The sequence below is a fragment of the Thermobia domestica genome, chromosome 6 (genome assembly GCF_964235325.1).
Source record: "Thermobia domestica chromosome 6, izTheDome1.hap1.1, whole genome shotgun sequence".
Classification (NCBI taxonomy): domain Eukaryota; kingdom Metazoa; phylum Arthropoda; class Insecta; order Zygentoma; family Lepismatidae; genus Thermobia; species Thermobia domestica.
Window position 1 is genome coordinate 36,260,177 of NC_137459.1, and position 16,988 is coordinate 36,277,164.

A 16,988-nucleotide genomic window follows, 5' to 3' on the forward strand; every position below is an offset into this window, starting at 1 on the left:
CTGCAATATATATACGCAAATTTGTCTCGGAAGACGTCTAACCTGATTCATTATCACGTATCAGTATCAGTACCATAAAGATAAAGTCCTTTTTGTTGCATTGTTATACATGGCATTTACTTAAGAGTCTTCATCGCGGCGAAATTAAAATACCGCTAATTTTACAGTAATTATATGATATCTTCAAATAGATAAAAGATAATTGAAATATGTAACAAGAGCGCCCTAGACAATATTATTTTGCGTGAGGTACCGTTATCGCAAGTCACCTAGCGGCTTTCCGTTTTCAGCTGTTTAGAAACGCGAAAATAAATGCCGATTTTCAAAATGGCTCGAAATCGAAAGCAGATAAGTGCGTCATGATAACGGTTTCTCATGTAAAATAATATTGTCTAGAGCGCTCTTGTTCCACATTCCGATTATCTTTTATCTATTTGAAGATATCACATAATTACTGTAAAATTAGCGGTATTTTAATTTCGACGGGATGAAGACTCTTAAGAGATAATTATCGAAATAAAGTTACACGGATAAAATGGTACTTTATTTTCAAGTCTCTGTAATAAAGGTTCTTTTCTTTTAAGGCTTTTTTTTAAGGCATTGCATAGGAAGCACGGCTTGTAAATCAGATTCATACTATATTGAGTTCTGCAGCTGTTTAGCTTAGATGTGAATCAATTGTAACGGGAAATTCTTGGAGGATTATCATCTTTGTTGTTTAAGACCAGTAATTTAGGGACGAAGCTCAGTTTTACTTCACGTTAATAGCTTACGTTATGAAAACAAAAAAGAAAAGAAAAAAGAAAGAAAGTGAAAATACGGAAATGATATACAAGCTGAAATTTCAATTATAATGCTTTAAAATTTTACTTTTTACAATAGTGTTTATTAGGAAGTACAGACCTTCCGAAACTGAATGGAGAAAATCTTTTGTCTTATATTATTAGTATAGCCAATTTACGCGTGGGACAAATAAATTCTAATATTGCTGTTATGTAATAAGATGCGGAGAACAAGCTGGAGTAGTATGCTTATAATTTGGGCCACATCTTGATTCTCTACGTTTTCTCGTTCTTTTGTTGATGCAGTAAATATAAGTAAAGTAAAAGGTACAAGATTTGCGAACTCATTCGATTCCCACTAAACAAAGTATTAGATAGCCAAAAAATATTATCTTTGTTCTTTGGACAAAGAACTATTTCTGTTATTCAAATTCTATAGGAAACATCATGACTGCATGAAAAAAGTTTTCTAAGTTTGCAGAAACTCTGACGTGTTCGAGTACAGACCCGAATTTAATTAACAGAAGCGGTAATCATTGTTGTTTTATTTTTTAAAAAAACAAGAATTTTAGGAATGATCCAAGAAAATGGATCAAAAGATTACAATCGTTGCCAATAATTAGTTTTTGGATCAGAGGCTACACAATTTTTGACAATAGTGTAATACTATTTAGTATTATGTCGTTATACTAGTGCCATCTGTTATCATAATGGTTAAACTATTTAATAGAGAACTTAATTGTTTACTTCAATGTGCAATAAGCGTATTGTAATCTTGGTTTTCTGTGCTGCTTGAGAATCGAACAAGTTTTTGTATAGATTCATATTTTCACTGAAAACTTCATTCGCCTCTGTTCTGAGGACTCAGTCAATTTTAAAAGCATGTTCATCTTAAACAAAAAGAAAAAAATAATTCATTATATCTCACATATCGCTTCTTATGCCATGAAGGGATGTAAACGCCAGTCATCATAAATATTTGTTCTATTAATACTCATTTTTTTTTCCGCGCACACCTAGATTCCTTCCCATTCAAGCAGGTACTCTCAGATTTATGTATTCTTAATTATAGATAACTAGATCAAAAATAAATTATAAAATGTATTATTTTTTTAATTACATACACCAGTTTTAGTACGTATAAACAAGAAAGTTATGCTGTAAATAAATCGCAATATATGCATGGTTTTCAATATTATTCATGAATATACATACATATTATGCTTTTATTTTAAATTTTACGTGCTCACAAGGAAGTCATCGCGTATTCCAGGTTTATTAACGCTGTTTGAATCCACAAAAAACAATGCTTTTCGTTTCTGAAATATGTTCAATCTGAAAAACAAAAACTATAAAGAGGTGCCTCTTCGTCAGGCAATAGACCCGCAAATAGTCTTTCAGTTGAATTTTTCAAATATTGGCGCTTACGCCCCTTTATCAATTAAGGAACGATCACATTTCTAATTAATATAAATTAATACGTACAAATCATGCACAAACACACACACACATTTACATATACATATGTGTACTATATATGTAAGTGTAATCTACATATGCTTACAAGTGCTATGGACGTTACAATGTGATGATGTTTGTGAAAATAAAATAAAATAATAAAATTAGTGCCTCGTTTCAAAGTTGATAGTTGGAAGTTAAAGGATAAATTCATGTTCTCTTAAAATAAAATGGTTTCCCATTCTTTAGTGACAACTGATGGTGAAGACTGTTTGATTATGAGTATTTCTTTATATTTTACAATCATTACATTCACATTTATGTAACTTACGTTTTAATTGAGAATACGTTAAGAATAATGAAAGGAAATGAGTAGTCTGAAAGTTCAACATTAAACTCGACTTAACATTTTAAGCTCGACATAACAAAAACAGAATGAGCCCATCTACTATAGAGTAGTTCTCAACCGGTGTGTCAGGCAGCCCCATATGGTCCGTCGGGATATTTCAGAATTAAAAAGTCATAAACAACTTAATAATTAGTTAAAATAAATTCTGAAACAGACTGTACCAGTCAACGCATCCAGCGTCAGCCACAATACTTATTACTACATAAAGTCACTCATGGTCGCCCGATCCCCCCCCCCCCAATGCTCACGAAAATATATTAAATTTCAAAAGGTTTACTTAATAACAAATAAAAAAATATCAAACGTAATATAACAACCAGTGATTTGAGCCCCCCTAGAAAATTTTCTTCGGGCGTCCATGGAGTAGCTACTTTATAGAAACTTATAGTCTTGCGCTATTATAATTTATATTATTAATAAAAATCATACACACGTGTCGCAAAGTTGTGAGCGTTCAAATGATGTCTGCCGTCAGTCAAGAAAGGTTGGGAACCACTGCAGTTTTTGTCTCGAGGATGGTATTTGCATTGTGGCGTCCACTTAGTGTCGTGAGCACAATTAAGTGGTTACTTGAAAGAAAGAGGGGTTTTCTAGACTCCTTGTCTCAAAAACCAGCATTAGCGGCAAGGGAAGTTGAGGTGCTGGCCACACATCACGGGAAAAGCGGCTATCAAGTCCCGGCCCTCTAAAGGTTGTTACGTCACGAGTTTAGTTTTTTAGTTAATGAAATACTAAATTGAAATTCACTTGTAATTGTTAAGCTGAGGGCTCCCTTGCAAATAAAATAATTAGCGTTCTCGCCTTTAGTGGAAGGTTTGGGTTTGATTTTACGTACAAATACAAATACAAGCAGTTTAGGTTCCATGTTAAACTGTAGGTCATTTCTCATACAGCTTTGGTGCTGAAAAAGGATGTTTAAAAATTTCAAGGAACAAACTTACTTGTAGAATGTTATAAATGTGTATAAGTTTTCTCATGTTAAATAATTCCACATTAACTAATCCAGAATGGTTTTCAATTAGAGATAAGTAATATTGGGTCTCAAAGAAAGTAGGGCATAGCTTCTGCTGAGTATGATCAGTCGTTTAAGATGTTACGCGAAGAAAATTAACATATTGAATAAAAATTTCTCAGATAGTAATAAATTAATAAATCACTGCTTGGAAAAACAATACAAGACAGTGAAACTTTCGTGATATTATTACTTAATTCTCGAGCACACACCAGCATCAATTTTACGAATTCATAAACGGAATATCGAATTTCGTATTTTCAGGTGTCTAATTATTATTTTTTTTTCTTGTTTGCTTTTTTGTTCGTCTCAATTTATTGACGCGTTTCTTGTAATTCAAATTTAAACATTTTTGACACGGGTTGTGTACTCTCCCAGGAAACGCTCGGCTAATTATTCGGTTTGCTAATTAGAAAGTTACAATTTTGAAATGGGATAGAATGAAAATTACACGTCATAATTGAAATAATTTGTTTTTTTATTGTGAAATGCGTTCTCTTTTGCTTCGGTGGGTGGAACGGGTTCCTCTGAACTTATTGGAAACATATCCCCGGATGGGTTCAAGTCAAGAAATGGCTATATGAACTTAAACCCCCAGGAATGGTTGTGTGATTTCTCATCCTGGATTACTTTTTGTCGAGTCTATGAGAATAAGACAGGAATATGTTAACTGAAAGGTTACATTGAACAGACCAGTGAGAATTCACTGTGGAATACGTGGGCAAAAGTTGGATATTGAAAATCCATTCTACCCACTGGGACAAAGGAGAACATTTATCTTCAAAACATAACACCACTGACTGCTTTTAACAATTAAAAAAAGAGCATTATCTCTTGTAGTTTCATTGTATCTTATTTTACACTAGCTAAAATACCCATTCCTCGCAGGGTCAGAAAAATATCTATGTAAACAAACTGAACAACGAAAGGAATAAATATTGGTCATTTTCTACTATTTTTACATATCCTGGTAAACACCCCCTGAGCCCCCTGGTTCGATTTAAAAAAAAAACGTCTGGGTCCCAGTCGATGGGGGCTGTATTTGGAAGTCAACGTCTGTGGCAGTATCACCATTGATCTCAGCCACAGCGAAAACTATGGATTTGACACTAATATCTGTCATTTTGGACTATTTTTACATGTCTCGGTATCCCCCCGGTGACCCCGGCCCGCAGCGGAATGGGATGAATTCGGAAGTTAATACAATCGGAGTTTCACCATTGATCTCAGTGACCGCAAAATCTATGAATTTGACACTAACATTGGTCATTTTCTACTACTTTTTGCATGTCCCGGTAAACGCCCCCCTGAGTATCAATGTTAGTGTCATACGGTTGGTTCGAATTTAAGAAAACGCTTCATCTTGGTCTGGGGCCTGGACCAAGGTACCTATGACCGAAATTTGGTAACTCTCGGTCCACTCGTCTAGTCCCCAGGCTGCACACAGACACACAAACAAACTCTTTATTTTATTTAGATTAGATTTCTGACGGTACAATTTATTCTATGAGATGAGCAATGAACGAATTGAACTGAAAAAGATAATTTAGCGAATAGTTTTCAGAAATTCTATAGAACTTCAAAGGCGACTCAATATGGCGAATTGACTTATCTGTAAGATAAACGGGATAACTTGAAGTATTAACTTATAAAGAGGTCTAAACTTTACTAAATATATGCTGACAGTCACTGTCTTCAGTTACTTTTGCTCAGCAATACGGAAATGAATGTTCAAGGATGCTGTACGTAAGACAATCAAATAATGTGTTTAAAATACCTACGAAAGTTCACTTTCTGTTCTAATGCTACTTTAAAAGATTCAATACATATTTTAAATTTCGAAAGATGCAAATTGAGAAAATTCCACTCCGACGAATTTAAATTGCACATTATCATACAACCATAAACGAATCAAAATGAGAGAACACAGTGTTTAACCAGAACCATATCAACTTTGAACGAGGCACTTGACATAATGCATGCGTTTCTATAACACACATACATGCAATGCTGCTGACACAACACATTTTGATCATTGAAGCTGGATCTGCATTGAAATATGTATATATAATTTAATACTGCTGTGCCACAACTATGTGAAATGCTGAAAAGTGTATGACATAAATAAAGTGAAACATAGGTTTCATAAGTCGTGTTTTCGTAATTTGTGCTCTATAACTACAAATGTCACTTGCAATCATAAGCAGTGCTAGCTTCACACTTGCTGGGATATCCTGGAATAAATCAAGTAAACATAAATAACATAAATTTGAGGAAAGTACATTAAGTGATGGGGAAACTCGGCAAGCAATGTGCTGACGGTGATGACATGCGATGGCGAGGAGACTACCTTGTGTTTTCCAATAATAAGAGTTCCTCGAAGCTGCTGTCGGAAGTTGGGTATCCTGGCGGTTGTGTAAACGTTGATCATCGCCAAGACCAGGCCTTCTGGAATGTGTCTTTGTCTGTGTAGAAATGGTAGCTGGAGGTGGAACAGGTGGAGGTTGATGACCATAATATGGGCGACGATGGTTGTCCGGTCGTCGCTGCTCTGTCCATGATGGTTGATGTTGTGGAGAGTAGTATTGTGGAAGTGATGTGTTAGTTGATGGAGCTCTAGATATTGATGATCCGGATGCAGTAGGAGCGGAAATCTGTGAACCTGTTTGACCATGCGTTTTAGGGAATGCCCATGGGTCGTATGCCTCCTCTGAATATTCCCAAGGTTTAGTTGTTAAAACTACATTGGGACTATCAGTTGTGTTGCCTAATTCTTCGTCGGCAGAACTTGAGCGATCCACATGACGAGAATCTGCATCTGTATTATAATACTGTGGCCTAGTGTGTCGATTTGAAGAGTAATAAGGGCCATTGGCATAGCTCGGATGTCTGGGTTCTGAATTGTAACCAGAGCCTAAGTTTGAAGAACTGTTGGTGGAATACACAGGCACTGAATCCCGAGTTGAGTAATTTGAAGTTCCCCTGCCAGGATAATAACTACGTTGTCCAGGCGAAAAATGGGTATCTGTATTTGATGCAGGTCTATAACCTCTTACCTCCGGATTAGAGGCTTGGTCAAATTGACCACGATACCGAGGATTTGTCGCACTAGAATAAGTAGTATCAGTAGGCCCCGAACCTGAGTATCTTGGGGGCGGATATCTAGGATCTGATGAATGAGTATCCGGAAATCTAGCACTACCGGGTCTAGAATTCGGATAACGGCTTCTCTGGTTAGAAACGTAACGTGACTCAGTGTTCGAATAAGGATCATCAGGGTTAGAATATTGAGGACGTTGATATGAGCCTCTACTAATTTCTGGGCTGGATGGACTTCTAGGTTTAGAGTCAAAACGTGTGGCTGTAGAAGCAATACTATATGATGTGCCTGCATTTGTAGATCGAGGTGGATAAGCAGCAGGTCTAACATTTGGGGAAGTATCAGAACTAACAGCTTCTGCATCTAAAGTTTTATGTTCGGCAGATTCTACCAGTGAATCGATTGTTGTAACTGTACTCGCAGTTGTTGAGGTAGTGCTACTTGTTGTAGTCAAAGGTCTTAGATTTTTAATAGCATATATTCTAGAGTTGGCCTGGCGACGATTTCTGTCTCGTATGTGGACTCCCAGTTGCGTCCGTTGTTGTCTGTCAGTTCCTGAAATTTTAAATAGTGTTAATTTTGTTTTCTGTGATCCTGGTTTTGCTTCATCTCTCACATCACAATGTCGAACCTATAACAAGGCTATTTGATTAAATATCAATATTTAACTTATATATTAGAGTACAAGAAAAAATAACTAAAAATATGTAACAACGTAAAAATAAATCATGAAAAACTTGCTTATATAATACTAGCAGCGTTCACCCCGCTTCGCTGCGGTCACCCCGGAACGCAATAAACCTTGTTAATTAGATAACTTTTACTTTTTCGCTTTCAAGTGATATGATAAAAACCATAGTAGATTCCAGTAAATGTTAACATTATATCGCCTGTCATTTATGTTAACCCGCCGAGTCACATGGTCATGCGGGTTGCATATAAATACGTTTATTTTTACCTATGATGAACTAATAACAAAGGATTTGTACGTATGGACACTTGAATGGTCAATTATCTCAAGACACTGGTAATTAAAAATTAAAGTGATATGATAAAAACCATCTAGGGTCCAAATCCTAATAACCCCCCAAAAATGAAAGAAATTGGTTCAGCCGTATTAGCGTGATGAGTTCACAAAGGATTTGTGCGTTCTCTTTTATATATATAGATAATACAGTAAATAGCTTAACAACAAACATACAAATATTAACATCTTGAAAAGCTAATGCTTTATTTTAAAATAGTTAAAAAGTAAATCAAAGCATCCAGAGTGTGTTAATGAGCTAGAAAGAAATTATGCAATTAATATATAAAATGAAATGAAAACAACCATATACATGAGAAATTATTTGCACAGGACGTACAAAATACTAAAACATTGATTGATGCTGTTATAATAATAACAAACTATGTTAAAATGGAATCGCAAGTTCAGTTAATTATTTTTTTTTATGTCTAGCAGAGAACTAAGTGATCAGCAATTCTTTAATACCACCAACTTATTTGTGACCTAACTTATGTTAGAAGGCCTTGAAAACCTCCAGAACAGTAGTCACCAAACTTCTGAAGCTTCTGAGCTACCATACCATTTTTAAATCCTACTCTGAGCTAACAACCAAAACAATTACCATTTTTTTTAAATCTTACATTTGTTTATTGTCTATAAACTAATCAAACTATCCAAGTTAGCAAATGTCTAATATACACACGAGAAACCTAACATGCACAACCCTATGAGTATACAGTCAACTGTGAGATGAAGCTGACAAGCACGGGACACGGGAGAAACAAGCAGTTGCCATGAGCGTCTCCTGTCGTTAGCGTCACCTCAGTGGAGGAATCAAAGTTAGCTAACCGAAGTGTTAACGCGATCTACCGAAAATGTCTTCGTGAGCTACTACCCCATCAGGAAGTCGCGGTCGGAAAGAGGGATTGCCGCCGTCGACGGTGGCAGGCGGCCGGAGGCTTGCGGCACCCGTCCGCGGCGGTATGACGATCTACTTGTTCAAAGTTGCCGATCTTTTGCCGAGGCGGCAAGCGGTCGAAAATCGTAAAATAAAATGCCCTTTGCTGACTCTTTGCCGACCGTTTCCGACCATCAAAGTCAGCAAAACAGTCGGAAAAGCCTCTCTCCGACTCGTTGCGGACTCCTTATGCCGGCCTCTTTTCGACAGCGGCGCCGATGCATTTAATGCTCATTTCCGGCTGTTTGCCGACTGCTCGGCAAGGCAATTATTCGCCGCGGTCGAAAATCGCGCGGAAAGACGCCGGTGTCCGGCGCCGGCAATCCGACCGTGGCATCTGGTCGGCATGGACAAATTTTCCGACTGTAGGCGGCAGAATCTTGATGGGGTAGTAGCTTGCGATCGACGGTTTGGCGATCACCGCTATATTCCTGTTTACCAATATATATATTATTTTATTTTTTGAGCCACAGCTCTTGCCGAAAAATAAATGAACAAAGAAGCTGAAAATCAGTGTTGTTATATTGTAAGCATTTTAACATATTTCAATGATGCCGAGGACAATACACATGGTTCATTTGTCGTATAATCACATTTCGGTTTCCCTAAAATATGAACTGTCAGCACAATCAACTTCCATTCTCGATAGGAATCCTGACTCTATAAGGCAACAAAGTATAATCACAAAATATTAAGCCTGATAATATATTTTTTTTAAAAAAACTAAGGAAGTAACATTAATTGACATTTGTCTGGTTGATTTTCCTTAAAAATTAAAAAAAAAATGTTATATAAATGTGAGAGAAATGTTGAGGCAACAAAGCTGTTCATTTTCCTTACGAGTTAGTTTGAAACCATAAACTGAACTTAATGTTTTCAAGTTTGACGTTGCACACTTGTGCCCTCTGGTGAAAAGATACGGACGATAAATACAAGAGAATGCTGAAATACTGGAAAGAAACCGAAGAGCACGAAACAATCCACAGATTCTATGTTTTCCACCACAAACTTACATAACCTAGGATCGAACTAATGGCTTTTTCCGCCAAAGATAAGCGCTAAACGACTGAGCTCTCCTATTAACTACGTACTGTACAAACTGTGCAAATAAGTGTAATAAAGTAATTGACATTATAAAGTTTGAACTTGACGAGAGCTTATGCTTCAGACTGTAGGGAACAAGTTATATCTGATCTTGTGCAATGCGAATATTATGTCTAATATTATTTCAGTATTTTGTTGTTAGAAAGAAGTATTATACAGAAAACGTTTTTAGCATGATAGGTCCATTGAATATACGTCATAATAGTTTACTTAATTGAATATTACAAAGATTTTTTCAGTGAAAGTAACTTTAAAACATTTTTTTTCAAGTTAAAAAATGTAATTCCTTGTTGCGATTACTTATTCTGTTGTCATCTCACTTCTTATTTAGTGTGATTTCACGAGTTTATCTAACTTTCCGCGATTCAGCATATATATACATTTTAAATGTATAATATGGAGTGTGTTTCTAAAATGTTCATAATTACGATAATACTTTCCCATCCATCTCTGCAGCTCGCTGTTTCCTCTTCAGGTGATTTGAAAGCAGGATCTCCGCTTTAGCAATTTGGTCAGCGACGCATGTTATCCACACAGCTTCTCTATTCAGAGAAGTCAACTGTTCACCTAGCGTCAAGGGGGTAGGGGACTATTGATATTTAAGGACGCATCAAATTCGCCCTTTGATGCATTCGTGAGGAACTTTAAACGCTCACAACTTCTTTCCTTAAGAGAATTAATGCGTAATAATCACTGCACAAATGAACATACTATATAGAACTCAAAATTCAAGTTACGTTTTCATACACAAGAAACGTATCACGAATGCGTTACAGACATATTCAATCTTCATAATATTGCCAATTAAGTTTGCATCCCCGCCTTGCCAGTTGTGTGTCCAAAAGACTGTCTTTAAAAGAATAATTCCTATTCTTAAAATTGATAGGCTGTAGATGCTGATGCGTCTCAAGATGTCCATATTATATGATTATAGGTTTACGCTCTTGCAATATTACACTATTTTAATAATGAAAGAAATTAAACAACATCGAAAAATCTAATTAAGATTCTTACAAGCCTCTGCGACTGTTACTTGGAGGTTTAGTAACGTTATCATATTGAACACTCAGTTACTTTTCTTTTACGAATTATTATAATTTCCTTAATTAGCGCAAAATAGCAGCAATGTCAATATAACCTCAAACTATCTTCCTCTATAAATCATAAAAATTATCTTCCAACACTTCTATCTATCTTCTCCGCAGTCTTTCTGTCAGATGCAAAGACAATAGAAGCTTAATTATTTCATAATGATATCCGAACCTTTGTTGAGGTTCAATGCTAAGAGTCAATCGGACCTCATATTAAGAATTACGCACGCACCGTTGTCAATAAGTTTGCTGTTAATCACATCCTAAGTAGTATTACAGTAATATACTGGATCTACATATCAAGAAATGAATTTTGTTGCCACTATATATACACTGTAACTGCACATTTCTGCACTGCTCACGTGAATTCCGTACATTTTTACAAAATGTTCACTACTGAATATTCGATCAGTCTTACAATCCAATTCTTCTGTTCTTATCTATTATCACACGGAACTCTCAACCAAGCGGTTTGTTAAGCATACAGGTAATTGTTATGAAGATATTACTGTATTTACTGTTTCTGCAATTAAAGTTTAATTCTATCTCTAATTACCGTAGTATTGTAACTCTAAAAGCTGAACGGTGGTCGACATTACGACTACTTCATGAAATTACTACATTAGTTTGATGTTTAAGCAAATGAAAGTTAAAATATACTTTCTTTGACCTACGTATGCACCTACCTTCATATACTTCTGATGGAGCGTTGCAATTGAAAACGGTGTAGAACATGATTTCAGGGTGATTACAATCCGAATACAATTTGGCACATAAGTCAACGGCGTCTGGTATGTGGCCAGTGTATTCACCCGCGATGGGGCAAGGCGATTCTTGCACTATCTCTGTTCCTGGAAAAAGAGAAGAAAATAAATTTGATTCGATTGGATTGGATTTGACTGGATTTGATTTGATTTGATTTGATTTGATTTGATTTGATTGGATTAGATTGGATTGGATTGGAATTGATATAGCTTAACGTGCAAATTGACCCACATGAGCTCCCGCCAGAAATTAAACCCGGGTCTCCCACGCCAAAGGCACGTACATTAATCGCTTAGCCACAAGGGAGCTCGAGGAGAAAATAAAAATTTAGAAATAAAAAAATGAATAGAAAAAAATAACGGAAACTCATTCCAAGATCTAAAAAGCCTGCGGTCTAAGAGAGAAAGAAAAGTTTCTATGGATTAAAGAACCCGAAGAATCGCGGAGATAAGAGTAAGTTTTTTCTTGTTCCGAATGAATCCTAAGCTCCTCTGCATTTATTTCGTTAGTGTACACGCTTCCGGTGTGGGAAAATCCCTGTCAGTTTCTCGGTCGGAGCTACAGTAGTTCAAATTCCAACTTAAACTGTAGATCCATTTCTCATATAGCCTCGATGCTTAAAAGGGACGGTAAATTCTAATCCAACCAAAAGCAGCCATAACCATGAGTGTCCTAAATAATGTATTGATGAAAGGTTAACAGCATTTTCGTTATCTGTAAGGTCAAAAGAATGTATTACTTTGAGTATAGTTTTCTGTACTGTAAATACAACGTCATTCTAGATTCTTTCTGAAGTTTGAAACAGAACAGAAGCATGTCCATTAACTTTTACCATCGGAAGTATGCTAAAAAAAGTATCTTATTGTGAGAAATTGTTTTAAAATAGCCTGGGTTAAAGAAAACATTAGTAATAAAAACTGACATTTTTGGAATATTTCAAATAAAGGACCGACTTTCGTGTAAACCAGGTGTGAAGTCAACTTAGGTCAAGCCAGAGGTTATGTGAAGACATTACATAAATTTTCAGAAAAGACTTATGATTTTAAAAATTCGATAAAAGTGTGCCGAAATTTGGAAAAATTCACATTTCTACGATATTTTTTTGATCTTACTAACAATCTAAAATACTTTGTTTATAAACATTTAAACTTGTATTTAATAAAGAAAAAAATGTTGGTTGTTAGTGATTTTTCCTTGAACTGTGATCTATGTTTATTTGTAAATTATTTTCCAGAATTTCATTAACTTTAAAGGCAGTGCTCGGTCGGAAGATGTTAATGTATTTAAATAATATTCAAACATTATTTTCTGTGCTTCTAATACATAAGAATTTAAGCTATTACATGTGGAAAGAGGCTAATTTAAAAATGCTAAAAATTATCGTAAAAATGTGGATTTTTCCAAATTGCGTCAAAATTAGATGATACGTGTGACCGCAACATATAAACGGATTTTTTGTTGTCCTTTTTTAGTCTCCCTAATTCGCAACTTTTCTGCCATATCACTACAAGAAATTTAAAAAAAAAAAAAAAAAATCGGCTCATCCTACTACCCGGGCTTGCATTCAAAGCAACTATTCCCACCAGGAGTTGAACGCGAGACAGTGTGCACAGGCGTTATACAAATTAAACATTTGACCTCAAAGAGACATAACTAGTTCTTTTCGAAGTTTGGTGAAAACACAGAGATTTGCTAGCGATGGAAGTTGAATGTATTTGCTATTTCCGATAAACTCTTACTTTAATCTCGCTTTTCTCTTTATCATTATTAGGATCCCACAAGTGGGCCTTATAGGATTGTAAAAAAAAAAAAAAAAAAAAAAAAAAAAAAATGAAATGAAATGAAATGAAATCTTTGAGTTTTACGTCCCACGGTTATGCCGGTTAGGCTAAAGGAGACGGTGATGATGAGAGATGAGTGAAATGGTGGAATGAAGAAAGTGGGAGGAAACGGGAAAACCCCGAGAAAACCCACGAGCACGGTGTTTGTCCACCACAAAGTTCACTTGGCGGGGGCTGGGATCGAACCCGGAACCCCAAGCACCAGAGGTGAACGCTCTACCACTGAGCCTTATAGGATTGTAATGTTAGTATATCTGTCCGCTCGTTACTCCACGCAATAACTTGCAGAAAAGTGATTTTTTAAATTCTGTTTCTTGCAATAGATAGAGCAATTATCTCGACTTAGTTCGTTCTTTCGTTAAGTCAGTCTATTAACATATCCGTGGATGACAGTGGCGTTAACGGTGGCTATCCATATCATGTTTAAAATCTGTGACATTTCCTAGCTTCTATGCAACCTGCACAACAGCAAAGAAATTTTGGTTACCTATAATAAAGTATATGCAGCTTTTCTTACACCATATATTTCGACGAGTTCTTTAATGGAGTTAATCCGTTAACGTTTTACGGATAGCGATGAATGTATCGATGGCTATCCATATAGTTTTAAAAATATACAACATTCCTTAGCTTCTATGCAACCTGCACAACAGCAAAGAAATGCTGGTTGCCTATAATAAAGAATATACAGCTTTTCTTCAATTATCTCGGCTGAGTTCGTTAATGGAGGTAATCCATTAACGTCTTCACGAATAACGATGACTGTAACGGAGGCTCTCCATACCGTGTTTAAATCTACAACATTCCCTAGCTTGTAAGCAACCTGCACAGTAGTAAATATATGTTGGTTGCATATAATAAAAGGATATAGGGAATTGTGTGATTCTCTTTACTGTTTTCAGCAGAGATTATTTTTAATTGTTAAAAAAGGAAAACGATAATACTTCACTAAGAGCTGCGTTATAGCAAGGCATTCTTTTATTGTATTTCGTTGTTGTGTTGTTTGAACTTCAGCGTTCTGGCTCAGTGAAGACAGCTACTTGTTAAAACAATCTCACTTCACAAAGATACTGGATGTTGCATAATTTTAGCCTTTCATTGAGATAAAAAAAAAGTTAATAATAAAATTGCAGGAAATGGTTGTTGGTATTTTTGCTCATTATATGTTACTTTTTCACATGTTACGAGACGACGTCTGTTTCTTTTAGATGATCTGAAAGTCGAAAGTCATCTTCGCAGTGAAAGCAAACTCTATGTTCTCTACATAAGGAGCAAAAAGAAATATCCAGACTTATTTAACAGACGAAAAAACATAAGTTTTTTTTTCAGTTCGACTGCTGCCCAATTCAGTCCGTAATTTTAATAATGAGTTGTTTTAATACAACCATAGAAAATATATACCTAGGTATAAACAGAAAAAACATTTTCTTATTGTTGCAATGCTGCCAAAGTGAAGCAAGAATATCTGATGCGTAGAGATTATATTGATGCTCGCTCCGCCATCTAACTTTCCATAAGGCAAACCAGCTTGGCTTCCCATGAGATCCAAATGTGCATCACTTTCATCACCTGACGGTCACCATTCGTTTATAGCGTTCCTTTAAGGATAGTGTAAAGCCACAAAAACTTTGTTTCTGTGATAAGAGATGGCGTTGCTTTCGCCCTATGCTTCAATGTAGATTAATAGTACAAGAAGTGAGAAATATCTTCTTTGAATATTGAATTATGTTCTTCACTCTGTCTATTTGAAGGTAACGACTGTTTGCAACAATTGTTCCGTGCAGATTTTCAAAGTTTTGACTGTTGTTGAGTTCAACTAATTATTGCAGAGGAATTCAATGTCCCTTTATCATTTATTTCAGGACGAAATTCTGGCATTTACTACAGTGTGAAGTAGTTTAGGGATCCCAAAGTAAAAATTTCTCGCCATTTTGACCTTTCCATTGTTGTAAGCTTTTAACTGTTATGGAGGAATTCGATGGCTCTCCTATTATCGTTTGTTCTAGGTCTGAAATTCTGTCATTTAGTACATAATGAGGTAATCTATGAATCGCAAGGTGAAAATTTCACTACATTTTGCCTTTTTCATTGTTGTAGAGGAATTCAATACCTCTCCCTTTATCGTTTGTTCCCTGAGTCTGATATTTTGCCATATAGTACAAAACGTAACAGTATATAAATCCTTAAAATGTAACATATAGCTTCATTTAAGGTAGTTCGTTTTGGTGAGTTTGTTAAAATTTTAAAATAAATTACATGAAATGTTAAGACCTAGTAAAAACAACTCGACAATTTTTCATTTTCCAAAATAACGAATGAATGTATTAACTTTTAAAAATCATCTGAATAGGTGCTTGAATACTACAAAATAGTTCATCTAGGCCTATATACTAAACTGCTAGGTTTATATGTTTGTGATCATGAAAAGTTTGTGGACGTTTATATGTTTGTGTCATTTTTTTGACAATGTTATCTCGGAAACCACAAGCTCTAAACAGACGCCGTTTTCACTCATCGATTCCAAATTTTGTGTAGATTTTTCAGTTCTAATTGAATATTTTAAAAAGAATGGCCGTTATGTCTTTATTAGATTTTTAGAGGTACACTGGAAGTATTGATTTTTTTTAAAAAAACATAATATCCTACGAGTTATACATTACAACACCACAAATTTGTATACGGGGTTAGTATATCTCTCCGGCGTTTGTTTCATGGCCAAATGATAATGAAAAACGAAGGATAGCCATTTCCAATCTAAGGTGAATCTGTATTGTTTGGAGTGTTTTGCCCAGTGTACGCAATATATTACTGACATTATAATTAATTGTGTATGTAATGTATTTGCTTATTATATACTGCATGCAAGAAGAAAGAAAACACTGATCATACACGAATTAGAAATTCCAACCAACCTGAAATAGGCTGAAATCTTACAAACGGTGAGAAATATTGAAAAAAAATCGAAAAAATCTCCCTTTATGATACCCCTTGTAGAATTTTACCAAGATGTCCTTCACTTGCATCTATAAAGAGACATGTACAGATGTGAGGAATGACAAGGAGATTCATGCTCATATGTGACTGTGTAGAGGGCGCAAGTTCAGCTAGTACATAGAAAAACATTTTCGAGTAGCTAATCGATATGGTGTTCCGAAGTTTTCAAATGACTGATTCTTGATTAAAATTTATTTTCGAACTTTTTAAACCTCGTTGATAATTCTTTTATATAAATCTATATATATGTATATATGTATGTATATATACCGTATACATCAATGCGAATTCACTTGGTAACTAAAGAGTACGCTTTTGGAGCCAAGTTTGAAAATAAAATCATTTTTAGAAGCTGGATTCACCAAGGCATAACAATACCAATTCTCACCAGGACACTCAGCAATGCAAAGTGGAAATAATAATAACAAAAAAGAAATATTTACAAATTTGCCTTTTATCACTATTTGT

At 35.4% G+C, this 16,988-nt stretch overlaps 1 protein-coding gene across 1 annotated transcript in view; it reads right to left on the reverse strand.

Annotated features, from left to right (window-relative positions):
• The window catches only part of LOC145687938 (uncharacterized), a 264,861-nt gene that overhangs the window by 18,022 nt on the left and 229,851 nt on the right, over positions 1 to 16,988 (reverse strand). Inside the window, exons 10-11 of the mRNA XM_081761511.1 lie at positions 11,607 to 11,771; positions 6,012 to 7,316 (exon numbers count right to left, since the gene is read on the reverse strand). Coding sequence (XP_081617637.1) covers positions 6,012 to 7,316; positions 11,607 to 11,771 — 1,470 coding nt within the window. The remainder of the gene's footprint in view (positions 1 to 6,011; positions 7,317 to 11,606; positions 11,772 to 16,988) is intronic.